This window comes from Notolepis coatsorum, assembly GCF_963971535.1.
Source record: "Notolepis coatsorum genome assembly, chromosome: 16".
Classification (NCBI taxonomy): Eukaryota; Metazoa; Chordata; class Actinopteri; order Aulopiformes; family Paralepididae; genus Notolepis; species Notolepis coatsorum.
Genome location: NC_140180.1, coordinates 66,104,842 through 66,132,140, shown reverse-complemented (window position 1 = coordinate 66,132,140; position 27,299 = coordinate 66,104,842). Strand labels below are relative to the sequence as shown.

Sequence of the window (27,299 nt, the reverse complement as noted above, 5' to 3'; positions counted from 1 at the left end):
TAGTAATCCGTTTGAGGGTGGTGACAATGTCAATGTTAGAGTTGATATAGTCTAAAACGGAGTAATAAATGTCTGTGTGGGAGTCCAGGGTGGACTGGGTGGCAAGCGTACTCCAGTCTGTGTGTTGGAGCCGGTGCTACAGTTCAAAGTCTGCCCCCTCAGGCCATAATTCTAGCTGTTCTAACTGAGGGTTTCACACAGTGATGATGAGTGTGTTGTACTTGGGTAGAAGGAACACAATATGGTCTAATATCTTGTTTCCTCTTGTAGGGCAAGAAACATGCTAGTGAAATATGGGGAGCACAGTCTTTAGGTTAGAGTGGTTAAAATATCCTGCAACAATAAAGGCTGCCTCTGCATGTGAGTTCTGTTCTTTGCTAATGGCAGTGTGCAGTTCTTTCATTGCTAGCTTAGCATTAGCATCTGGTGGGATGTATACTGCAGACAGAATAGTACATGTAAATTCCCTGGGATGGTAGATAGCTCAACATTAACCATGAGATATTCATGGTTAGCAGAGCAGTGACTCACTGTGCATGTATAATATATATATATATATATATATACACACACACATACATGTATAAATATATTAGGGCTGTAAAAGTTAACATGTTAATAATGAGTAAACAATTTTTTTTTTAATGGGACACATTTTTTACACATTATGGCACATTCTGTAATGACCCTTTTCCCGACCCCTAGCTTAGGAATCAGCTAGCATTAACGTTAAGTCGGATGGCGATAGCAAGCAGCAATGAATAAAGAAAAAGATCAGCTACAGTACAAAGCCCTGCCAGATGGGTCTGTCGACAAGACAAAAATTATTTGCAGTTACCGTCGTTGTGAATTGAGTTACCAGTACCACCGGAGTACATCTAGTCTTACCTGGTAACGTCAGTCTTCTTGTAGCCTTTCCTTGGGGCTGCCTGTGACACATAATGTTAAATCCATCCATCCTTGCCAAGAAAGTGGCTTGGTAATTTATATAAATATTTTTTGTTATTGTTGCTGATGGAAACGGGATAACTATGACTTATTTTAAGCTTGTTAGCAACTTTAGCGAGTTAGCATGCTAACGTTACTGTTGTAAATAGCTCTGCCAGAGTAGTGAGATGGTGATGACATGTTCTGAATAAACAAACAAACTGATGTGCTACAAAATTAAGAATTGTCCAATTTGATGTCAGAGTATGTTCTGGCACTCAAAGGGGCAATAAATGAACACTTGCTGCATAGCTATGCTGATGTAACATGATGACAGATGCAAGATAACTAGCAGAGTTGTTGTAGTTACCTATGACCTCTGACCACAGCAAAATAGGACTTTTTTTTTGATAATAGGACAGGTCTTATCATTAGAATTAGGCTACCAAATGTTTCAGCAATGGTCTCATTTGTTTACTTTATATAGACCCTTTCTAACTTGACACCATAAACATTATAAATAGGCCCCTTTGTATTTTCTGTTACAATGTTTGTTAATACAGTTGCTTAAAGGAAATAAACAAGGGCCAAAGCTGTTCCCTTAGCAATGGAGACCTTTTCAGAAGTATTCTGTTGCTATTCCGTTGCTAAGGGAACAGCTTTATTGAAATCTATCCTTGTAGCTAGGGTGACCATACTGTATTTTCAAACCTCTAAATCGGGAGCCTTAAGTGTACTGCACATTCATGCACACGCGCACATGTATACATTTATACATGTATGCGCTTATACACGCTTATGTACCATAGGCATTTTTATCAGGATGGGGGACAATTATTTCAGAGCTTAGCACACCTACTGTGCGCGCCTTTCAACACCATGGACAGTGCCTGGCAGACTAAAAAAGTTTTTTCTCCCAAAATCCACCAAAACCTAAATAGTTGTTGAGTAGGTCAGAACATAATAAATGTCTATATAAGCGCTGAAAACAAGTATAATATTATAATTATTATTTTAATTGTGGTGAAAACTGGGACAACTTGGTAGTGAATGTTGAAAACCGAGACATTTTACTCTTTTACAGATATTTGTCGGGACTCTGTGGACACAAAGCTTGAAACCGAGACAATCCTGGACGAATGGGGATGTCTGGCCCCTACTTGTAGCAGCATTGAGGTACATTTTGAATAGATAAAAATGCATGATTAATCACGATTATACCATGGTCTGGGTGAATACTCTTTTCCAATTAGCCCGGCAGATGTGCATTAAAACCGCTTAATGCACATGTAGTTCGGCTCAAGTTTAATCACTGTTCTAAATTTATCTGCTACCCAACCTGTAACTATAGCGAAATTAACGCTTTACTCAATTGTTATCAACTGCGGCAAAGCACAGCTGACTTATCAACTTGATAAACTAACGACGAGAAGGAAAACACACCACCAGTGGCAAGTGCAAAATTTTCACACAAAAATTTGTGAATGCAGGCGGCTGGGTGGCGCAGTGGACATTGCACTCGTCACCAACGCAGGAGACACCGGGTTCGACTCCGGCTGTCGGCGTTGCTTCTGGCTTGGGCCAGCCGCCATACTAATTCAATTGGCAGAGTTAGTGGGTGGAAGTCGATGGGTGGTAATCTGGACGTTGTGGACAGCGACTCCTACAGGTCGGTTGGGGGACGCCTGCACAGCAGAGACAGGAAATAGTGGGGGTAGTGTGAGCCTCCCACACGTTCAGTGATGGGAATAACGGCGTTATAAGTAACGGCGTTACTAACGCCGTTAGTTTTTTCAGTAACGAGTAATCTAACGGCGCGTTACTATGATTGAAGCTTTTTTTTTCATCAGACAGATCTCTGCGCCAAGAAGCAATCGTTTTTTTGTTTTTTCAGTAACGAGTAATCTAACGGCGCGTTACTATGATTGAAGCTTTTTTTTTCATCAGACAGATCTCTGCGCCAAGAAGCAATCGTTTTTTTCCTTTGTTAGTGGGCAGTGCGCGATTGACTGAGGTTGAGTAACATGTCATGGTAAGCCAATCAGAGGTAGAGGTGGGGGCGGGTGTTCGAAAGCATCTGAGTCTGACACCCAGCGACAGTTCAGTCAACGTGAGACCGCGTCCGTGTACGTTTTGATAGTTGGTTTGGCGAGCCCAAATAATCCAAAACGAATCCAACGAACAACACAAGCGAGCAGTCAACGACAGACCGTGGGTCCATGAGCGTTTTTTGTTCACTCTTGTGTTTGTTGTGTTGCAGGCAGCGCAGGGCACTGCAGTAGTGGAGGCTCTACTCTGCTGACATAGTGCTGCACTTCCTGGTTTAATAGCACAGTCTTCAGGTGCTCAGAGTCAGATATATATATATATATATATATATCTGTATGTCATGCATGTCTTAAATGTCATGATTAGATTTGTTTAGATGATTAGATTAGATTCTTATATCTGTATGTTGTGTATGTCATAAATGTCATGAATTGAAAATGGGGGACCCTGATGTAAACAAGACGAAAGTCTTTCTCTGGTCTGCATCCCCTTAACAATTGTGTGTATTGAGCTGTACTGTATTCATTCTGCAATCTGTTAATTAAAATGTTCAATCAATCAGTATATATTATTTATTTTTGGTATAGTGCTTAACAAGCATAATTTAATGTTGCCCAGTTGTGGCCTGTTGAGGGGCAATACATATCAAAAGTTCCAAAACATCTATTGAGTTTGTATTTGTATGATCCACTATATAAACATAGTAATTATAATATCTACATACATGGCATTTGATTGGAGGCTAGTCTCACTTTGTCCCACAGCAACATTAAAATAGTTTAGATTTGTGTATGTTGTTTATGTAAAAAATTTACTTGAAAGTAACGCAATAGTTACTTTCTGAAGTAACTAGTTACTTTTATAATTTTTTACTGATTAAGTAATTTAGTTACTTTTTGGAAGAAGTAACTAGTAACTGTAACTAGTTACTTTTTAAAAGTACTGTAACTTGCCCAACACTGCACACGTTACACCTCGCAACACGTTACAAAAAATTGTGAATGCTTTTATTTAGCAAATTACCATGGTATGAGCAGAATAATCAAGTTGTCAGTGAGCATTAAACGGTTGGTTCTGAATGTCAGGTTGTTCTTCACCTCCATGTCGTGCCTTAAAGCCGCTTAACGCACACCTACTTGTTGATTATCCCTTACTTAACTATGGACAATCATGTGATTAACCGCGATTACATATTTTAATCGATTGACAGCCCTAATATATATATACTGTATATATTAAGGCTGTCAAAGTTAACGTGTCATTAATGCGTTAACGCATAATTCTGTTAACGCCACAATTTTTTTAACGCACGATTAGCGTTTTAGAAAACATTTATTATTATTATAATTTTTTCTTTACATTTTTGTAATTTTTTTATTGACACCCTACTTGACCTATTACGTGCTTCCAATTTTGGGTTATAAGACCAAACAGCCAACGAATGTCAGTTTAGAAAAAGTTACCACCTCCGGTTTTGCCTTCCCGGTGACCAATCACCTCTGACGGTGAAAATGATTTTTGGTGAAAATATTTGGTGAAAATTCTTTTTGACCGTTTTTGTAGCCAATGAAATTCTGGAAAGGACGATACCTCACTTGAGGGATGTTTCCCAGAATATATATATTGTTTTCTCAACTTTGGAACTGTACTAGATAAGACTTCAGGCTACGGCCCCATTGTGTCTTCTAGCTAATACCTCTCAGCTGGAACGTGTAAGAGGCATCTGTTTGCAAAATAATTCTAAAAACTTTTATTTCAGTGTGTTCAAACCTCTGTAACTCTATTACAGTAGCACTCAGAGTGATTCTTCCTGTTGTGGAAGAAAATTCTGAATGTTTCCTTTCAAAAGAGGCCAGACTCATGCATGTGCTATAATGGTTCAAGAATAGCTTTCAATTTACATTGGGTATGCAATCGACAGGCGTTTAAGGCTAAATTTGCAGTACTGTTGAGAGGATGGATATATATATATATATATATATATTAGAGCTGGGCCGTTAACAGCCGTTAATGCTATACTAGTATCGCGCGATAATATAATTAACGCATTAATCTAAATTTTTTTTTTTTTTTTTTTTTACCTTTATTTACCCAGGGTAGGTTCGCTGAGCACAGATGCTCTTTTTCAGGAACGCCCTGCTTCACATTCACACAGTTCCATTCACACCTGGGAGCTGCCCAGTACAACCACAGTTGACACCATTGGCCACGGAGCAACTCCACTCAACTGATTCAAGCCATGTCACATAGTTCAAGTTTGAAATGATTCTTTCTGTTTTGCTCCTGAGAGTGTGCTAGATACTGTACTGTACTGGTAATATTATTTATTTGTGTTAACTTCTGAATAAAACAACTTATTAAACACAAGTACATCTTATTGAACATTATTTTGATATTTCATTACCAATTATCATAGCAAAACAGCTTTTTCAAACAGTCTGTAATGCATTTAGGAAACGGGAGATGGGCTCATGGTGTAATGGGCCACCTGAGAAACATAAGGAGGAAAAAAAAAGTAAGGACTTACTTCTGGTCATTATTTGGGTAGAACACACATATTTTGAATGCCTTCGGCAGGTTTTTCTTTTTTTTTGTTGAGCCATTTTAATCTAGATTAAATCCAGGATTGCAGATAGATTAATCTAGATTAAAAAAATTAATCTATGCCCACCTCTAATATATATATATATATATTTGTATTTTTTTAGAATTTTTTAAACAAACACATACTGTACACAAACATGACAACACAAGATTAGATATACAAGCATTAATTAACAGTGCACATCCAATGAATTCACCATTTAGATAAATGTCTTATACAAGATATACCCCTAATACCTGCTATCTATTACCCTACACACATATGCTCTTGCTCGCACCCCCCCCCCCCCTGGACCCCCCCCTGGACCCTTCTTTCTCCCGAGGGAGTTAACGTCCATCATCCTCATCGGAGTGTACATTCCACCACACGTGAACACTGGGGCCGCACTTTCAAAGTTACACGACGAGGTAAACAGACTACAGATAGCTAGCATTGACGCTGCCATTTTGGTTCTGGGCGATTTCAACAGCGCGCGTCTTAAAAAGGTGTTGCCGAATTTCTATCAGCATCTGACCTGTCCCACCAGAGGCGAGAACATATTAGACCATGTATACTCGCAATTTAAGAATGGGTACAAGTCACAGGCTCTTAGTCCATTCGGTAAGTCCGATCACGCCGCCATCTTTCTTTTGCCAAAGTATAAACAAAGTCTCAAGCGAACGCTGGTAGTATCGCGAGAGGTTAAGCGTTGGACCGTGACGTCAGAGGAGACACTCCAAGCTGCGCTTGAATGCACAGACTGGAGTGTATTCCGTGATAACACAGCCAATATTAACGAATACACTGAAACAGTGCTTGACTTTGTCTGTACTCTGGTAGAAGAAACAATCCCCTCTACCACAATTAGAATATACCCAAATCAAAAGCCCTGGGTAGATAAATCCGTCCGTGAGGCTCTGAAAGTGCACACATCAGCCTACAACACCGGGCTGGTGACAGGCAACATGGAAGAACACAAGACGGCAAGATACAACGTCAGGAGAGCAGTAATAGAGGCAAAACGGCGTTACAGGGATAAAGTTGAACAGGCTGACTCTAGAGGTATGTGGCAGGGCCTCAGAACAAGCTAGTGAAGGGCTACATCTGTTCCTCCCTCCCCATCAACCTGGACCCCCTGCAATTTGCATATCGCCCCAACAGGTCCACGGAGGACGCCATAGCCCATGTGCTGCACACAGCAGCATCACACCTGGACAAGAGGCAGGGGAACTATGTGAGAATGCTGTTCATCGACTACAGCTCAGCATTCAATACCATAGTCCCCTCCAAACTCATAGCCAAGCTCAGGGACCTGGGCTTGAACTATGACCTCTGCCAGTGGGTCTTGGACTTCCTGACGGGCAGACCCCAGGTGGTAAGAGCAGGCAACTGCACCTCCTCATCCATCACGCTCAACATAGGGGCCCCCCAGGGCTGTGTTCTGAGCCCCCTCCTCTACTCCCTGTACACACATGACTGCGTGGCACAGCGGAACAACAACACAATCATCAAATTTGCTGATGACACAGTAGTGGTGGGCCTGATCTCTGCCAACGACGAGAGGGCCTACCTGGAAGAGGTAGAGAATCTGTCACAGTGGTGTCAGGAGAACTGCCTCTCCCTGAACGTCAGCAAAACAAAAGAGATGATTGTGGACTTCAGGAGGTCGGGGGTCAAGGACTACAGCCCCCTCAGCATCGACGGGGCACCGGTTGAGAGAGTGAACAGTTTCAAGTACCTCGGAGCCCACATATCCGAGGACTTGACATGGACCACACACATTGACAGTGTTGTGAAGAAGGCACGACAACGCCTCTACTTCCTCAGGCGCCTAAGGAAGTTCCAAGTCAGTCAGAAGATCCTTAGGAACTTCTACTCATGTACAATAGAGAGCATCCTGACTGGCAACATCACCTCCTGGTTTGGGAATAGCACTGCACAAGACCGTAGCACTGCAGACTACAAAGAGTGACACGTTCAGCCGAACGCACAATTGGAGGGGGGCTTCCCACCCTCCAGAACATTTACAACAAGCGGTGCAGGGGGAAGGCTAAGAGAATCATCAAGGACTCCAGCCACCCGAACAACTGCCTCTTTGAACTGCTGCGGTCAGGCAAGCGATACCGGAGTCTTAAGGCGAGCACAGAAAGACTCAGAAGAAGCTTCTATCCCCAGGCCATCAGGCTGCTAAACGAACAATAAACACTATGCAACAACCATCAAATGCACACAGCACACACACCCACACACTCACTTAAACAAACAACACACTGCAGCACCCACTCTCCACACTTTAGATCACACAAACACACTTTATATTTATTGATAAAGGATTTGCACTACAACTCGTACACCTACTGTAAATTGTACCTAAATTGCACCTCATCCCATTTCTGCCTTGCACTATATAGTATTGTATATTAGTACACTGCATAGTATATTGTATATTATATGGTAACTCAGTTACGTCTATTCTGCATCGAACATTGTACATATGTCTATACTGAACACTGTGACCTAATTTTTTTACTTCTAATTTACATGCTATACTATGTTATCTTATTTCATACTTATCTTGTCTTGCACAGTCTCTGGAGTGTAACAGTAAGAAGCATTTTGTATAAAAGTATTCTGTACTTCTGTATGACAACTATTAAAGAAACTTGAAACTTGAAACAATGGATAATCCATCCATTATCATTCGCTCCTAACCAGACCCTACCATTATATGCTAGCTTTTATTCTCTCCACCACTTCTAACCACATTGACATTTTGGATTCATTGAGACCCAAAATTCTTGCTGTAGATATTTCTAGATAAATCACATCGAGATATGTAAGAATCCAGACCTTCCGGCACATTTTTTCAGGTTGAAACCATCGTGATGCTATCAGCTTTTTAGCCACTGTGATACCAGATAAAACCAATCTCTTTAGCTGTATAGATACTGCACACTCAAAAACATCATTCAACAGTAATACAGAGGGGTGTACAGGTATATTCAGAGTTAAGAGATTTGATAATTGCTGGGTCACTTCTTTCCAGAATATCTTAACTGGTGGGCAGTCCCAGTACATGTGCATAAATGTCCCCTCGTCCCCATTTGTACATAAGGAGCATTTTGAGTCTTGTTTAAGACCCATTCTGTTCAGTCTTATAGGAGTCAAGTATGTCCTATGAATATAGTTAAGATTGATTTGTTGATGGTCCGGGTTCCTTGATGCAAGTCGAACATTTGCCCAGGCTTCTTGCCAATCAAAATCTTTTTCCAGGTCTGGTATATCCCTCCTCCAGACTGAGTCTAGGTGGAGGGTTTCATACGAGGACGTTAGTAATTGATGATAAAAATCTGATACAAAACCCCTCGATGTCTCTCTTTCATAGAAGAATTTGTGGTATCTGTGGTGTACAATTGGTATCCTTAATGGAACACCGTGAGCCTTCAAACATAACAATAACTGTGCGTAAAAATAATATGTGGAGCCGGTGAGATTTTCTTTTTTTTTGTATTTCATCATAACTACAAATACCCTGTTTGTTGAAAACATCTCCTAATGTACAGTATGTATGTCTTGCTTTTCCCATCTAGGGAATCTTATAGGTCGTTTTCCAATCAGGAGTGCATTGTTATTGAATAAGGGAGTATGATTATGCCATTTATGTGGGTTAGAATATTTTTTTTGTGTTTCACGCCATATCCGGATCGCATGAGTAATTATGGGGCCAAATTTCAGTTTGCATTGCTTAATTGATACTTTGGTGTATACTATGTCCTGCAGTCTATGTGGTGCTACTATATTTACTTCTACATTTCTCCATGATACTGATGCTTGGGGTTCAAACCAGGTTGTCAGTGGTCTTAAAGTGTACGCCTTAAAATAGTGGAAAAAATTTGGAAATGCCATACCTCCGTCGGCTTTGTTTCTCTGTGCGGTGGATCTTTTTATGCGTGGTGGTTTGTTATTCCAAATAAATTTGTATGCGGAAGAGTGTAATTTTTTTCCAGTAACCATCTGGAGGGGGTAACGGTAGCATTGAGCTGATGAAGTTGATTGTAGGTAGGACATATATCTTAACTATTGAAACCCGTGCCTGTACTGAGTTTTTAAGTTTTGACCACCTGTCAAAGTCGTATTTTATTTTATTTTGGATTTCTATGTAATTGTGTTTCACCGTTTGGCTTATGGTAGGGAATACTTCAACTCCCAAACATCTAAAGTGTTTAACCATTGGTATTTCTTCTGGAAGACGTGTATTTTTTGCAGGGGCGTTCAGTGGAAGGAAAGCCAACTTTGGCCAATTTATCTTAAATCCCGATAGGTCGCCAAAGTCATCAATCGACTTGAGAAGATGAGGCATTGCGGTGTTAGGGTTTTGCATGAACAGTATTACGTCGTCCGCATATAAACTAATTTTGTGTTGTGTGCCCTTGATTACGATTGGTTCTATGAGTTGGGATTGTCTTATATATTGTGCTAAAGGTTCTAGTGATAAATCGAATAGTCCGGGACTAAGAGGGCAACCCTGTCTAGAAGAGCGTGATACCGGTAAGATTTCGGAGGTGATTATACCTGTTGTAATCATGGCCGATGGGTCTTTGTATAATACTTTAATCATATCAATGAATCCTTTTCCTAACCCCATCCTTTCTAATACTGCCTATAGATACGACCATTCCAACCTATCAAAAGCTTTCATTGCATCCAGGGACAGCATTGCCTTAGGTGTGGTGTCGTCCTTGCTGGCATCTAGTACGTATAGTAGTCGTCTTATGTTATCAGTGATCAAGCGGCCTCTTATGAAGCCAGTTTGATCCGGATGAACTAAAGACGTCATATGCTTTTGAAGTCTGATGGCTAATACCTTAGAGAACAGTTTGATATCGGTTCCGAGGAGGCTTAAGGGTCTGTAACTACCGCACTCGGTGGTGTCTTTGTCTTTTTTAAGGAGGACTGTTATGAGTGCAATATTGTCGTTCTTATGAAAGTTCCCCTCCTTGAATGAGTATAAAATCATATTAAGTAATAGGGGTCCAATTATGTCCCAGCATGAGAGGTACATTTCTGGTGGGATACCGTCTCTTCCAGGAGCCCTACCACTTTGCATTTAGGATATGGCCTTCCTGAGTTCCTCTAGTGTGATAGGTGTTTCTAACTGTTTAGCGTCATTCTCTGAAAGTTTGGGGAGGTTCATTTGATTAAGATATGTGTCCATTTTATTTTGATCGAAGGTCGTTTCTGATTTATACAAGTTGGAGTAGAACTCTTTGAATCTCGCGTTTATTTTTTTGGTGTCTGTTACAAGTCCTTGTTGTGCTTTAATGGTAGTTATATCTGAACATTTTGCGTTAACTCTTAATCGCATAGCTAGTAGGTGACTTGGTTTGGAACCTTGAGAGTAATGCTGTTGTCTTGTGCTACGTATTTGTACTTCAGATTGTTGTTTATAAATGGCGTTAATCTCTATTTTTAGTAAATTAACTTGGGATTCCAGTCGAACCGAGTCGTTGTACTGTAAAGAAGTAAATAACGTAGAGTAAAGCGTTTCCAGTTCCGCCAGTTTTGAGCATCGATTCTTGCGTATTTTGGAGGAAAAGCTATCCTGAAATCCTTGATCATTCCCTTTACCGACATCCATAATATTCTAGGGTCCGGCGCCGATTTCACATTCTCTAGTAGGAATACTGAAAGAGCTTCTTTGAGTTGTGTAATGAATTCCTTGTTATTCAGCAGTGTCGTGTTAAATCGCCATCTTGGGGCTCGGGATGATAATATACCAAATGATCCTTTTAGGAGTAAATAACAGTGATCTGATAATGCATTGGGTACCATCTCCACTTCATAGTTATCAAATAGTCTCGGGGTTGCGAAAACATAATCTATTCTGGAAAGTGTTTTATGTCTTGCTGATCGACAGGAGTACTTCCGGGTCGTGGGGTTGAGTGATCGCCATAGATCATTTACACCTGTATTCTTCGACCAATCCTTTAACGCATTAGATGGATTTTTTTGTTCGTTGGAAAAGTTGGGATAAGATTTATCCAACGCAGGATCCCAAATGGCATTAAAATCTGCACCAATTATAAATGAGTATTCTGGAAGGTCTAACATTTTTCTAGTGAGTGCAGTGTAGAAATTTGTTTCGTATAGATTTGGGGCATATACCGCTACCAACGCTATTTTCCTATTCTTGTGTATAATCTTAGCTATTCACAATTATCACAATAATTTATATATATATATATATATATATACTGTATACATATATATATAATTTATTTATTTAATTGTTTGTTTTGCAGTGTACAGATAGGTCTCATCAATCAGACTCTGATTCTAATTATATGGTTCTCTTACACACTACTACGCAGAGAGTTGGTAGATGTTCCACTGTCAAACATCTCTGCCCAATGAGGAAGTAAACTAACCGGTGCTACTTATTCTCATATAATTTCCGTGTGATGTATTGAATAAATAATCATATACTAATTGTCCACTTTTAGCCTACTTTACAAATAATAACTGAACATTTGTTGAAAAAGGTTTCATTATTTCACTTCACAGTGTCTGTTCAGCCATGTTTATTCATTGTGTCCATGGAAATGACGACGAACGCAGCCATGAAGGTATGGTTTCCTTAGGCTGAAAATATAGTCTGTTTCACTTTTGCATGAAGTCACTGCATAACTCATAAATGTTTAGACAAGTGTAATATTTGGTTATTTGTGATAGTATGTACTGTATACATGCAATTCAAAGTCATTACCGCATTTACCTTGTATACTGTCAGTGTGTACCTTTACCCGCCTCCCCTCCCCCCTCCCCCATGCTGCTATGATGTTAAATTTCCCAAGGGGATCAATAAAGGAATATTCTATCTTATGTTATCTTATGTTATACTTATCTTATGTTATCTTATCTTATTTTCTTTTAAACTAAGTTGGTGGCAGAGATGGGTTTTTGTTACAGTAATAAGAGACTTGGGCAGAGCTGTTTTGCTGGTTGTGCGGTGTACAGGCGCAGAAGCAGCTCTGCATAGAGTGTGGGTCTCTTATTGTTTGTTTGTTTGTTTGTTTGTTGTTTGTCTGTTTAGACTCACGTCCACCATGGGGATCTCCTCGGGGCCCGGGCCGGGGTGGTTTGGCCCATTGGCCAGCATGCGGTTCGGCTGCTCAACACACTGATTCTGGTTTTGATGAAGGTGGCTCTGCATCTTCTTCCTCTGTTTCCTGGGGGGGCGGGGGAGTAGATAAAGAACATCATCAACAATCTGAGAGGTGTGTGTGTGTGTGTGTGTGTGTGTGTGTGTGTGTGTGTGTGTGTGTGTGTGTGTGTGTGTGTGTGTGTGTGTGTGTGTGTGTGTGTGTGTGTGTGTGTGTGTGTGTGTGTGTGTGTGTGTGTGTGTGTGTGTGTGTGTGTGGAGGGGGGTCCATTAACCCTGTTCAAATTCAAGCTAGTGGGGACAATTATGAACTAACCTGGGTAGAATTCTACTAGCCACAAGCTAGGAGGCTAGTATGACCAGTTCATTTATGTCATGGCTTCTTCTCATCAGCCAGTGAGTCATTCTTAGACAGGAGTCCATATGGGAAAGCTGCCCTTTTTGCATTTTGATATTAAAATCATGAGACCTTCCAGACACAGTGAGTGAGTTGAGTCAAAGTATAAGGAAGTGGGTTCCTTCCATCTTGATAACGGTGACTAACAAGACTAACAAAACCTGACCCCTGTTTCTTTGAATGGTGAGTCATCCATGGCTAAGACTCTTTTCATATGTATCAATGTTTTTCTTTCATATTTGAAGAATATTGAATTGAATTACTGAGAATACATAATAATAATTTGGTCAGAAATACGTTTTTTTTAATATAACAATGCCTTTCTTCCCACTTAGACCAGCTACACACCATGGCAACCATTCAGTGCACAATTCTCAGACTTTTGGCAGAGATCGTGGGTTAATTAATTTTTTTTTAAAGCTCACGTTCCACCTCAAAATACAGTAAATTATATTTTTTACATAAAATCACATCACATTGAATTATTTTAACAAGATGTTCAGTTGTTGCCGCCATCTTTAGTGTTACAGATTTCCCCATTCAAAACTCTGTCTCCTCATTATACAGTATAGTGTCTGGCAGAACACACATCACATACTTGGTTTTGCAGCAGAACACACAACACATACTTGGTTTTGCAGCAGAACACACAACACGTACTTGGTTTTGCAGTAGGCCACCACACACACGATGCCGACCACCAGCAGGGCCACACAGATGCCAGTTATAGTCAGGACCCGCCTCTGATAGAGCTCCTCGGCCTCTGTGGGTAAAAATACACATGCACGCATATGCACACAGACACACGCGCACGCACACACACACACACACACACACACACACACATACATTCTCACACATATACGCACGTGGACATACACACACACACACATATGTACGGACACAGATGTACAAAAGTGTGCACAAACACAGACAAACACACACACAGACACACACACACAAAAACACATATGAGCGCTACTACAACTATGGTAATTAATTGCATAATAGCATCTCTCATTGCTATAACTACTTGCTAGTTGCTACTATTACTATTACTAGCTACTACTATCTCCTACCATCATAATACTTCCCCTTAAAACAACTCCATCTATAGATATCATGTCACATGCCTTTTAAAGCTATAGTCACCTACTAATAGAGATCAATGTTATAATCTCACCATAGGGGTGAGACCATAATCTCATCACATGGGGAAAAAGGGGGATTGTAAATCCTTTGGGGAATGATCTGTGTCCATTTAGTTACTACCCCTGACCCTGTGGCCCTAGAGCCCCCTACATGCATCAGAGTGTATCACAATGGGCCATGGGAATGAAATGAGAAAGGAAAGGGCATGGTGGGATTGGAACACATGGAGGCATGCCTGGATGGAGGGAGGGATGGATGAATGGATGGAGGGAGGGAGGGAGGGGTGGATAAATGGATGGATGGATGGATGGGAGTCAGAAAAAAAAGATAAGACAAGTTGTCTGAAAGTAAAAAGAGAGAGAAATAGCAATGTTTGTTTAAAGCGTTTTCACCACGGATGATCTGAGAGGGGGGGGGGGGGGGGGTTTGACAAAGCTCACTGTTCCCCAGACAAGCAACAGAGATATAGTGTAGAAAAAACACTTCTTTATATGTACTGTAGATGAGTATAGGCCTGTTTGCACCAAGGTCACGTCTGTCACAACTATTTCTGTTGTCCCGGTGAGGCTGTTTTTAATGGTTACCCCATCTGATGACAACTATCGATCACAATTAGGTCAGGTTGGATTATTATTAAACGATGACAAGTTATGGTGAAGCTGTGTGAATACTACACCCGTTGTCTGTGTTTTTTTTGGATAGGATATCTGGGGTGTGTTTGTGGCTTAACACTGTGTGTGTGTGTGTGTGTGTGTGTGTGTGTGTGTGTGTGTGTGTGTGTGTGTGTGTGTGTGTGTGTGTGTGTGTGTGTGTGTGTGTGTGTGAGCGTGTGTGTGTGTGAGTGTGTGTGTGTGCGTGCGTGTGTGTGTGTGTGTGTGCGTGCGTGCGTGTGTGTGTGTGTGCGTGTGTGTGTGTGTCAGCACGATAAGCCACAACAACAGAGGGGAGAAAACAAACAGAAAATGAGGAGAGCAGGAACGAAAGAAAGGACAAAAGGAAGAGGGAAGAGGAGGAAGAGGAGGAGACAGATCGACATTGGGAGAGGAAGAGAGGAAGGGCACTGGGAGAGGAGCAGGGGGTGGGTTGGTAGGTGGGGAGGGGAGGGGTGGACAGGGAGGGGGCTGGGGGCTATATAAAGGGTCTCTGTGGGGATTGACAGGCCTTCTAGAGCCTGGGCCTGGCATTGTGTGCGTGTCACAGTGTACTGATACTGATACAGATAGACAGGGGGAATAGGGAGGCTGGTGCAACAGAGCCAACAGTATTACTGATTTAGGACAGGCCAGCCTCTGACTGAGTCAATCAAGGGCAGAATAAGGACGGCCTGGTACCACCACTATGTGGTCAGGCCCTTTGGAAAGCTTTTCCCCCAGTAACATTCTATATTTCTAATATCCATGCAGTGCACTTCATTTGAAGCTCATATGTAACACGGCCGATAGAGCTAGCTAGATGCTACTGGTTCCTGTATTATGTGAAAATGATATCCTTTGATTTATGACATGGATTTAATTAGGGCTCTAATATAGTGTCCAAATAGAAACACTTTAAAGGAACATGCCAACATTATGTGAAATGTACTTACAGTCTTCTCCAGAGTCAGACATAGATAAGAAGAGAAATACCAATTTCATCTCTGTGCTTTCAGTAGAAAGCTATCCAGCTGCAAGCTAGCCAAGCTTAGCACAATCAGTTACCACTAGCTTAGCTTAAAACTCCGGGAGAGGCGTTTTTGGCCAACAGCTAGGCTAGTGGTCCGTATCAGCTTCCATTCATTTGTGCTAAGCTAGGCTAACTTGCAGAAAGATAGCTTTCTACTGAATACACAGAGAGGAAGTTGGCATCTATCTTGTGCCTGGAGAAGATGGTAAGCGCATTTTCCACAATGTGCCGTGTTCGGTCTGCTGTAACATCATTAATTCACCTTGACATTTTCCCCTTTTCGGAGTCTTTCCCAATAGATTATGGCTACTGTAGGTGTTTTGGCTTCCTTGTTCAATGGGTACACTCTAAAAAAAGGATGTGTCAAAATAACACAAGATGTGTGTCTTTAAACACACACACACACACACACACACGCACGCGCACACACACACACACACACACACACACACACACACACACACACACACACACAGCAACACAATTTGCATAATTTAACACAGCTGTATGTGTTATATTACCACATCCTTTTTTAGAGTGTAGTTTCCAGAGTTTTAACACTATCAGAGGAGTGGATGCACTGTGTGTGTGTGTGTGTGTGTGTGTGTGTGTGTGTGTGTGTGTGTGTGTGTGTGTGTGTGTGTGTGTGTGTGTGTGTGTGTGTGTGTGTGTGTAGTGTACATGTGGAGGGGTGTTAGTGTTAAAGCCAGGTTAGTGGACAGGTAGAAAAAAGGTAAAAGAAGGTAGAGAGAGGCTCCATTATTGGTTTAAAAAGGGGAGGATGGCACAATAATGCGTGACTGTGAGAGGATCTTTCGCAAACCCTTTTTAAGCATTACACAGCAATAAAATGAATAATAATGTTCCATACCCAGAAATTCAAATCTGAGAAGCTCTGCCATCGCAGAAAGGTGTCACGGTGAGAAAAAAAGAGAATAAAAAAGAAAAAACACAGGTTTCAGAAAGGGTCAGGTAGGGTCAGTGGTATCTCTCTGACATCAACTTGATTGACAGATGTACTGTCCAGTAACAGACAGACAACGCAGACAGCCTTTAGCTCTGTCACCCCCAGAAATGACAGGAAAAAAAAGAGTAGAAACGAAAAGAAAAGAAAAAGAAAGGAGAAGGGAGGAAAAGAAGACAAGAGAGACAGAGGGAAAGAGAAGCATGCAGGCAGGGAGAGAGGCATGCAGAGACAAAGACAGACAGACAGACACACATACAGACAGATAAACAGCCACATCACTTACTGCTATATTTAATAGACTTCATTTCTGGAGTAAACAATATCGGACAGAAAAAAACCCACAATACAACAAAACAAAACAAAAACACAAGAAACACAAAAGACACAAAAAGCAGTGAATTACTCTCCAACATAAAAAAAAACCCACACAGTACAGTCAATGAAGCCAACACAGCAATGGGGGGGGGGGGGGGGGTGCTGTTGCTCTTTTGACTAATGGAATTTCTAATGGCATTCACTCATATTGATTACAGCATAGCTTCTGTATATCGCCGTTTGTCACAGTTCCCACTGCATACTACTATTGTAACCTTTGGTATGATTTACAACAGAGATCATTGGTGTGTTATCAATACAGGTTTTCTTTTTGTCATGGCTTGCATGCATGAATGGGCCACAGAGAGAGGTGGCTTGGAGACACAAGTCAATCACTGTTATGTTGGTAGAGCTGACTGTATGTCCCTTCCACCCCCCAGCCTCTCCTTGTGCTTAATGTGTTTGTTCTGTCAGAAAGGTAATGCAGTGGAGACGTCGAATGAGCAGCGGGAAGCATTGCAAAAGTAAAAGCACACAGTCACACACCAACATATCAGCATGTAGACACAAGCTTGATGATGGGGGCCAAGAAAATAACCAGAGACGAGTCGACATGACATCAAACCTGTTAATAACCAGAGACTACACGACATCAAACCTGTTAATAACCAGAGACGACATGACATCAAACCTGTTAATAACCAGAGACTACACGACATCAAACCTGTTAATAACCAGAGACGACATGACATCAAACCTGTTAATAACCCGAGACGACATGACCTCAAACCTGTTAATAACCAGAGACTACATGACCTCAAACCTGTTAATAACCAGAGACGACATGACATCAAACCTGTTAATAACCAGAGACTACATGACATCAAACCTGTTAATAACCAGAGACGACATGACATCAAACCTGTTAATAACCAGAGACTACATGACATCAAACCTGTTAATAACCAGAGACTACATGACCTCAAACCTGTTAATAACCAGAGACTACATGACATCAAACCTGTTAATAACCAGAGACGACATGACATCAAACCTGCTAATAACCAGAGACGACATGACATCAAACCTGTTAATAACCAGAGACTACATGACATCAAACCTGTTAATAACCAGAGACGACATGACATCAAACCTGTTAATAACCAGAGACGACATGACATCAAACCTGTTAATAACCAGAGACGACATGACATCAAACCTGTTAATAACCTCAAACCTGTTAATAACCAGAGACTACATGACCTCAAACCTGTTAATAACCAGAGACGACATGACATCAAACCTGTTAATAACCAGAGACTACATGACATCAAACCTGTTAATAACCAGAGACGACATGACATCAAACCTGTTAATAACCAGAGACGACATGACATCAAACCTGTTAATAACCAAAGACTACATGACATCAAACCTGTTAATAACCAGAGACGACATGACATCAAACCTGTTAATAACCAGAGACTGTCTACATGACATCAAACAACTAGAAGGGCACTCAGAGAGATGCCTACACCTGTGCAAGAGGGCAAAGCCCTGTCCATCTGGTTATTGCTGCCTGAACTCTTTGTTTGGATTCTCCGTATGTTCTGCCCCTAATGTGCATTATGTCCCTATACTTTAGACCAGCCATGTCTTTGGCCAAATAGATCACTTTCAGGAGTCAGGAATCAGGAGTGATTGCAATACCACCTCCAGAACCTGCTGCAAGGGTGTAATAACCAGAGACTACATGACATCAGAGCTGTTCTAAAAGGACAATAACCAGAGACTACATTACATTAAACATATTCTCAAATGTAGACTAGACACCTCTTGACATTATTCATAGTGTGGAGATTTTCCATAGGCAAATGAGAAACAAAGGAAGGTGTGTCAGCTGTGTTTGAACGCTAAAGAGTAAAACATCTTATACTTATCTTTGATAGTACTAGAGGTCAACTACTGGTCCATGTTAGAATTTACACTCAAGATACAGTCTCAACTAGCAAGATTATGCAAATGTATTTTACCTACAATAATGCTTCTTTGATCAACAGTAACACTAGTATGCAGTACTGTTGTCAACTTTTATCATCGTGCGGTTGAGAGTGTGCTGACCTACGGTGTGTCTGTGTGGTTCTCCAGCTGCACAAAGGCAGAGCAAGAGGCTCTACAGAGGGTGGTGAAGGCGGCAGGCAGGATCGTCGGGACTCCTCTACCAAACATCACCTCCGTCTTCACCTCCCGCTGCCTCCACCGCTCCAAGTGTATTATCAAGGACCAGTCTCACCCAGCACATCACCTCTTTCAGCTCCTTCCCTCAGGGAGGAGATACCGGTCCATACATGCGAAGAGTTCAAGATTCATGAACAGCTTTTTCCCCCAAGCAGTCAGACTGTTAAACTCTCATTGACTGTCCCCTCACGTGCACCATGCACTTACCTGAACTCGATAACCACTATGTTACCGCTCATCATGCACTTTATTATTTAAAATATTCTGTTATATGTACAGTGTTATGTGTTACATGTATGTATATATTGTACTACGGTCTGTGGGAGCTCCCCTGAAATTTCGTTGTATACTTGTGTGCAATAAAAGTCTATTCTATTCTATTCTAACGATCGATTCACAGCTAAACAAATGGGGTGTGTGAACATTGCACCGAGCCAAGCAAGATGCATGTCTATTGGAAGAATGTTTCGAAGGGCATTCCGCCACACACTCCATACAAAGGGAAAAATCATTAGATGATCCATGGATGCTCGGAGAACAGAGAGTAAACAAAACTATCTTCAACTCTATAGGCTTACAAAAACAGCTAATAGCATACCCAGGAGACATCATTAACCCGTTCAAAGTTTCCCCCAAAAAGTTAATTTTGTATCCAAGTCGATCTGAAAGCAATTAATCAATTTTTTTATATATAAATGATTACCAACACCACCAGTCACACAATCCCAATCAGGATGTTGTTGTAATGTAGCAGGTCTAGTGTTAAGAGGCGTAAGAAGAACAACCAAGTATTGTACGTTTTCCAATTCTCATCAACTAAAAGATGGTAGGGTACACTGGCTGTTGTTGAAAGATACTGTAGAATCAGGTGCACTGCACACAGAAATAAAATGGTCAAAATACAATTTCTGTGCATAGATGTTAGTATTAAAAAGGGTAGATCAATGCACTCCCAATGTCTCGGCAAAGCCTTCTATCAGGGGTTTTTGATTGGGTTGCCGTTGGCTGTGTAAATATGAGCTTATGTGGTAGCTAATGTTAAATCATACCTTTGCTCTGTGAACAAATTAATTACTGTCTGAGAGAAAATGCCAAATGGTCTGTGATGTCACTGAAAAGGGGGCATTTCTTCATATGTTATTATTATTCAATATTCTTTGCCTTTCTCCCCATTGTCCCCAATTTAGTCGTTCCTGGTCATTGCGCTGCCCCTTACTGTCGGTTTGGGGAGGGTGTAGACTACCACATGCCTCCTCCGATACATGTGGAGTTGCCAGACGCTTTTCACCTGACAGTGGGGCATTTCACTGGGAGAGTGTAACGTGTGCAGAGGTTCACACTATCTCCCCCAGATCCCCACTCTGCTGAACAGGTGCCTGACCGACCAGTAGGAGTCGCTGTTGCAATGACCAGGACTCATACCACCGGCTTCCCACGTGAACACTTATTGTGTTTGTAGCGACGACTGACCGATATCGCTGACACCGGGATTTTAAACCCTTTTTTGTGTGATTTTGTTAGCAGAAAACTCCAGCATCGATGGACCATCTACAGAGACAACTTGTTGCCATGACAACACTGAGCATATACATCATACTCATCAAAGGCCTACCACTGTCATGCGAAAAACATATTTCATAACCTTAGCCTGCATCATAGATATAGAATCATGAATTAACATTATTATATTTCTATGGCATTAAACCTAATCAAAAAACATTGTATTTGAGATTATCACCATAGACTTATTATTATTATTATTATTATTATTATTATTATTATTATTATTATTATTATTATTATTATTATTATTATTATTATTATTATTATTATTATTATTATTATTATTATTATTATTATTATTATTATTATTATTATTATTATTATTATTATTATTATTATTATTATTATTATTATTATTATTATTATTATTATTATTATTATTATTATTATTATTATTATTATTATTATTATTATTATTATTATTATTTTTGATCCACTTTTTCTCCCATTTTCTATATTTTCTCCCATCCCAATTTCGTATCATCCAATTCAACCCTCCCCTGTCACGAACGCTGTTTCTTGCCTCCCACAAGCCGGCTGCAATGTGGACTAAGTCATACATAGCACAAGTCCCCTCCGGTACTTGAGGTAACAGCAGTCACATCTTTTCACCTGCGCAGCTCGATCTCTCAGTGGCGAGGAGTAACGCGTGGGAGGCTCACGCTGCCCCCGACACTTCCTGATTCTACTGCGCAGGCGCACCAACCGACCAACGCCCGATCCCCACCCATCAGTTTCCCACCCCCTAATACGGCCAATGTGTATTAGGTCGCTTTCACACAGGGGCTGTTTGGTCCGGACTTTCGGACCAGAATTCGATAATCCGGTTTTTCGGGTCTGTGTGAATGCGCGTCGAACTCGGTCCGCGGACCAAGCAGGCGAACTCTAGTCCGCCTGAAAACGTAGGTCTCGGTTCGGCTTCAGCGGACCAAATGCGAACCAAATATAGGAAGTGATTATTATTACCACTGCTTGCAGCACTCACTGCAAAACAAGCACACTGCATCTAATCTATCTATCTATCTATCTATCTATCTATCTATCTATCTATCTATCTATCTATCTATCTATCTATCTATCTATCTATCTATCTATCTATCTATCTATCTATCTATCTATCTATCTATCTATCTATCTATCTATCTATCTATCTATCTATCTATCTATCTATATATCTAACTGTGCATCTTGGGAAGAAGGAAGAAACACGCGGCTTATTATTATTACCGAGGCGCACGGCATTAATAATGGATCAATGCCACGTCAATACTATTATTATTATTATATTATTATTATTGGTCTACAAGTTGTTTAGCGAGAGGATGGTGGTAATGTGCTTCAATAGAACAATGGATCAATGCCATGTCAAAACTCGCTCCGCTGATCTGGAGGGCTCGCAGACAGCACACACAGACACACACACGCGCGCGCGCACACACGGGCTTGCAGCCACACACACATTTCCACTGTCCAATAGACAAGCGCCCTTTTCGACCGCGTGACATTGTTCAGAAGGTCTCGGTCCGCTGACAGATTTCTCTATGTGAACGCAGGCGAACCAAATGAAGAATGCAACAATGTTGCAACTTCACCCCCAGAACCGCACCGAGTCCACCAAAACTATATGTGAAAGCGACCTTAGTACGGACGACCAGCTAAACTGAAAGCAAATGTGGAGCGCTGGGCTCGAACAGGCAAGCCCAGCGTCTCCAGATTTCGTGGCGAGCGCCCACTACGCCACGTAGCCGCCATATTGTTATTTATTTTATATTACTATACGATTGCCTGGCATAAAAGTAAAACTCACTCCTGAATATGATTGAACCTATTGGCTATCTCAGAGACTTTAGAAGGATGTCATCGCCTGTAATTGGGATTAACATTTAAAAAATAAAATAAAATACAGAGCAAGGAACACAACAATGTTGTATCCGACCAACAACTACAAAAAAAGAATTTGTTGATCATCAAAATTGTGGATTATGGTGGTTTATCTCTGATTCCTGAAACGTTTTGCAGATGACAGTAGTGTTACCAATCAATCCATATTGTGTCGATTCTCTGCCTCCTTGTGTTTGTCTACATGCAGGAGTGGTACAGAAGGTACTATAGTGTGTTGGTTCTGTGTCTTCCTTTCCGCTCTGGGAAGGAGGGAGGGAAAGCAGAGGAGCGGCACAGGAGAACCAGAGGAAGAGGAGAAGGGGAAGAGGAAGGGCAGGGAAAAATGCACAATATGCACTCATACACATGTGTATACACACACACACACACACACACACACACACACACACACACACACACACACACACACACACACACACACACACACACACACACACACACGTAAGTATTCACACTCACTGTAATGAACAAAACATACTGTACATGTGCACACACACTCACACACACACACACACACACACACACACACACACACACACACACACACACACACACACACACACACACACACACACACACACACACACACATTCTTGTACTACTATACATGTGAGGACTATTTGACTATTGGCCATTCTCAAAGTACCATCTCCTACAAATTGAGTTCCCGACTCTAACCTTAAAGGACCTGTATCTTACACTTTTCCAGTGTTTTATCTGAAGTCTTGATTTATCTCAAGCTTCTCTCTGGAGCTCTGGAGGCTGTTTTGTGACTGTGTCTTTAAGGCTCATCAATATCAGGGCGTGGCCGTTCGGGGTGTGGCTGTTCGGAGCAGGTCGATCGCTTGGCCTTCAAAAGTTCTGCTTGCAGCGTTGTGGAGACCCGTGGTATGGCTGCTCACAGCGTTGTGGAGACCCGTGGTATGGCTGCTCACAGCGTTGTGGAGACCCGTGGTATGGCTGCTCACAGTTTTCTCGAGAACTACTCATCCGATGGACTTCACACTCGATACTACACTCCCTTGGGTCCTCAGCAATACACCCACCAAACGTAAATGTTAAGTTTGTTGTTATAGTGCCATCAGGCCAAATGGCACCAAATGTTACACTGCATTCCCCTGGGTCCTCAGCATACATACACCCACCGAGCATGAAGTTGATAGGATGAATGGTTCTTCAGATATGAGAAGGACAGACATGGACTATAGTGCCACCATCTGGCCAAATGGCACCAAATTTCACATTGCACTCTCCTGTCCTCAGCAATACACTCGTTGAGCATGAAGTTGATGGGATGAACAGTTCTCGAGATATATTAAGGACAGACACACACTATAGCATCACAGTCTGGCCAAATGCCACCAAATTCCACACTGCACTCCCCTTCCCTGGGTCCTCAGCAATACAAGCGCAGAGCCTGAAGCCGATCGGATGAACGGTTCTCAAGATATGTGAAGGACAGACAGACATGCACACAGAGATTCCTTCCTTTATACTGTAGTTAGATTAATATCATTCCTCTGCATTTACTTCTGTCTTGTGGCTTGCTAGCTCCGTGATGGACGTTTGTGTATACATTTTTGACAAGGAACACAATGGTGAATTTTTTGCCAAAAACAACAGCTCCCTGCATCAATAACCAGTCAGATATTTTTGGCCTGCCTTCCTGGGGGTCACATTGGAAAAGTAAGACCACCATCGCCTAAACTACCCGAGATTGATCTTTTAAACTATGTCTTTTACCAGTGGATGTGTGAAGATATTTGCTGAACGTCTTTGCTGAACGTTTGCCTCCCATCCTGGAGATGTCTCTAGTTTGCCTTGCGCTTAGCCCCTTACGTGACTGCGGTTTGCAAGCCTGGGGCGTTTGTGACCGCAGTCACTTGTTTATGGGACGCGACCACTTTAGAAAATACCAACCAAGCGTGAAGGCGGGCGTGGGGGTGTGTCAAAAATATATCAGATATGAATTTCAAAGATACCCAGCGTACAATATGGGTTTAACACAGCTTTACAGTGTGGTCTGGAAGCTCAGAGTTGCTAATAAACAGTTTAAAACATTGTTAGGAAAAAAAAGTGGTACTCACAACGAACTTTGGCAAGATGGCGTCTTCTTCTTCTGCAACTTTTTTTGTCGCAGTGATTGCTGGACGCACCAGGCATGCGACAAAAAAAGTTGCAGAAGAAGAAGACGCCATCTTGCCAAAGTTCGTTGTGAGTACCACTTTTTTTTCCTAACAATGTTTTAAACTGTTTATTAGCAACTCCGAGATTCCAGACCACACTGTAAAGCTGTGTTAAACCCATATTGTACGCTGGGTATCTTTGAAATTCATATCTGATATATTTTTGACACACCCCCACGCCTGCATTCACGCTTGGTTGGTATTTTCTAAAGTGGTAGCGTCCCATAAACAAGTGACTGCGGTCACAAAAGCCCCAGGCTTGCAAACCGCAGTCACGTAAGGGGCTACCTTGCGCTGAGATTTAAATGCACACCTTGTCATTGCCTCAGAGGGAGAGGATAGAAGCCCTGGTGTGGAGAATGCCTTGTGGTCCGAGAAAGACTGAGCACCTGTCGGGATGCTTTTAACGCATGCGTACTACGGTCATAGTAAAGCTACTAACCACTATAGTTTGACTGTAGTTAGCAATGCCATAGCATGCTAGTCGCTAATGTTACTACTCGGTTCCGATGTATCCGTTGTATCAAACGGAACATAAAACCTGCTAACTGCAGTCAAATTGGTCTATTTCACTAGCATGCTAGTGGCTAGGTAGTAGGGCTGTCCCTGACTAAGGATTTGGATAGTCAACTATGATTGGGCAAAATTTGCCGTTAGTCGACTATTAGTCGACAAAAAAAATAAAAAATAAAATAAAGTATAATATATATTATTTTTTTGTATCATTCCATTTAGGCTGTGGGGGGTGCTTAATGTCTGAAGGAGTCGACTGAAGGCTTCTTGTCCTCTGCAAAAGCATGCAATTGGTCCACTGATGGATACATCTTGATATTTGTCTATTCTAGTGTGTTCATTAGATGGGTGAAATCCTCTTTCAGTGCCTCTGTGCCTGTTTTCTTAGGCAGTTAGCCTCTGGTATGCGTGCCATTAGCGTTAGCCACGCTTCTAGGCCTCTTTTCTTTTGGAAAGAATGATAATTTCTATATATTTTTTTATTTATTTATTTTAATAACATTTAATTCGACTAAGAGGTTGGCAGTCGACTACGGCTCCTTTCGACCGATTAGTCGACTAATCGACGAATAGGGGTCAGCCCTACTAGGTAGATAGCTAGTGGCTAAAGGTAGAGAGCTTGGCTTCAATCATAATGCTTCTTGACCTGCTGATGCTATGGTCATTTTACTTTATGTTCCATTTGATACAACACTGGTAACATTAGCAACAAACATGCTATGTATCTTGGCTTTGCTAACTACAGTCAAATGGACAACAAGGCATTCTGGGTATGTTCCTCACAGTAGGGCGTCTAGTTTCTCCCGTGTCTTAGAGCACCTACTGTAAACTGTGGATACCAAACAGAGAAGGTAAAGACGACTTTATACTGTTAAACAGTAATCCAGAACAATTTTATTGCACTGTAAAAAAACTGATTTTATATGTCTGCACTTTATGTGCTCATTTCATGTCTATTCTATTCTACTACTGTATATTGCACTGCACTAGTGCACTATTTTACTCTGTCTATTCTAATCAAACCATAAACAAGGTGGCCTGTTGGGATGTTAGATCCTAATGTGAAAAACTGTGATTTTATTTGTCTGCACTTTATGTGCTCATTTATGCCTGTCTTTTTTCTGTTGTGAAGCACTTTGAGCTGCGGTTTCTGTATGAAAGGTGCTATACAAATAATGTTTGTGACTTTTCAATTGCAAATGCTTCAAGGACAGAACTCACCCATAGTCTTTAACCAGCTAATTATGACAGGACAGCTGTTTCAATAGCAAATCGCTGGTGGTTGGTGGTACAAACAACACCCAGTGGTAGAATGACAAAAATGGTGGAAGAAGGCACCATCTATGCACTAAAAGGTGCGTTTGGAACTGTACTATGGAAACTCACCAAACAACAACAAACCAGCGCCATCAAGCTTAACTAAATCGATATTTGAATCGAATCAAGTCATATATACCCAGCCCTAGTACACACACACACACACACACACACACACACACACACACACACACACACACACACACACACACACACACACACACACACACACACACACACACTCACACACACACACACACACACACACACACACACACACACACACACACACACACACACACACACACACACACACACACACCATAAACATGGTCACACCCGCCCCCCCTCCCGCCTCGTCCAGT

General features: G+C 41.5%; 1 protein-coding gene across 1 annotated transcript in view; it reads right to left on the bottom strand.

Annotated features, from left to right (window-relative positions):
• The window catches only part of nrg2b (neuregulin 2b), a gene marked incomplete at both ends in the record, with an annotated part of 383,066 nt that overhangs the window by 115,870 nt on the left and 239,897 nt on the right, over window positions 1-27,299 (bottom strand). The window contains 3 exons of the mRNA XM_084331870.1: window positions 12,660-12,789; window positions 13,780-13,882; window positions 16,805-16,828. Of these exons, the coding sequence (XP_084187996.1) occupies window positions 12,660-12,789; window positions 13,780-13,882; window positions 16,805-16,828 (257 nt within the window). The remainder of the gene's footprint in view (window positions 1-12,659; window positions 12,790-13,779; window positions 13,883-16,804; window positions 16,829-27,299) is intronic.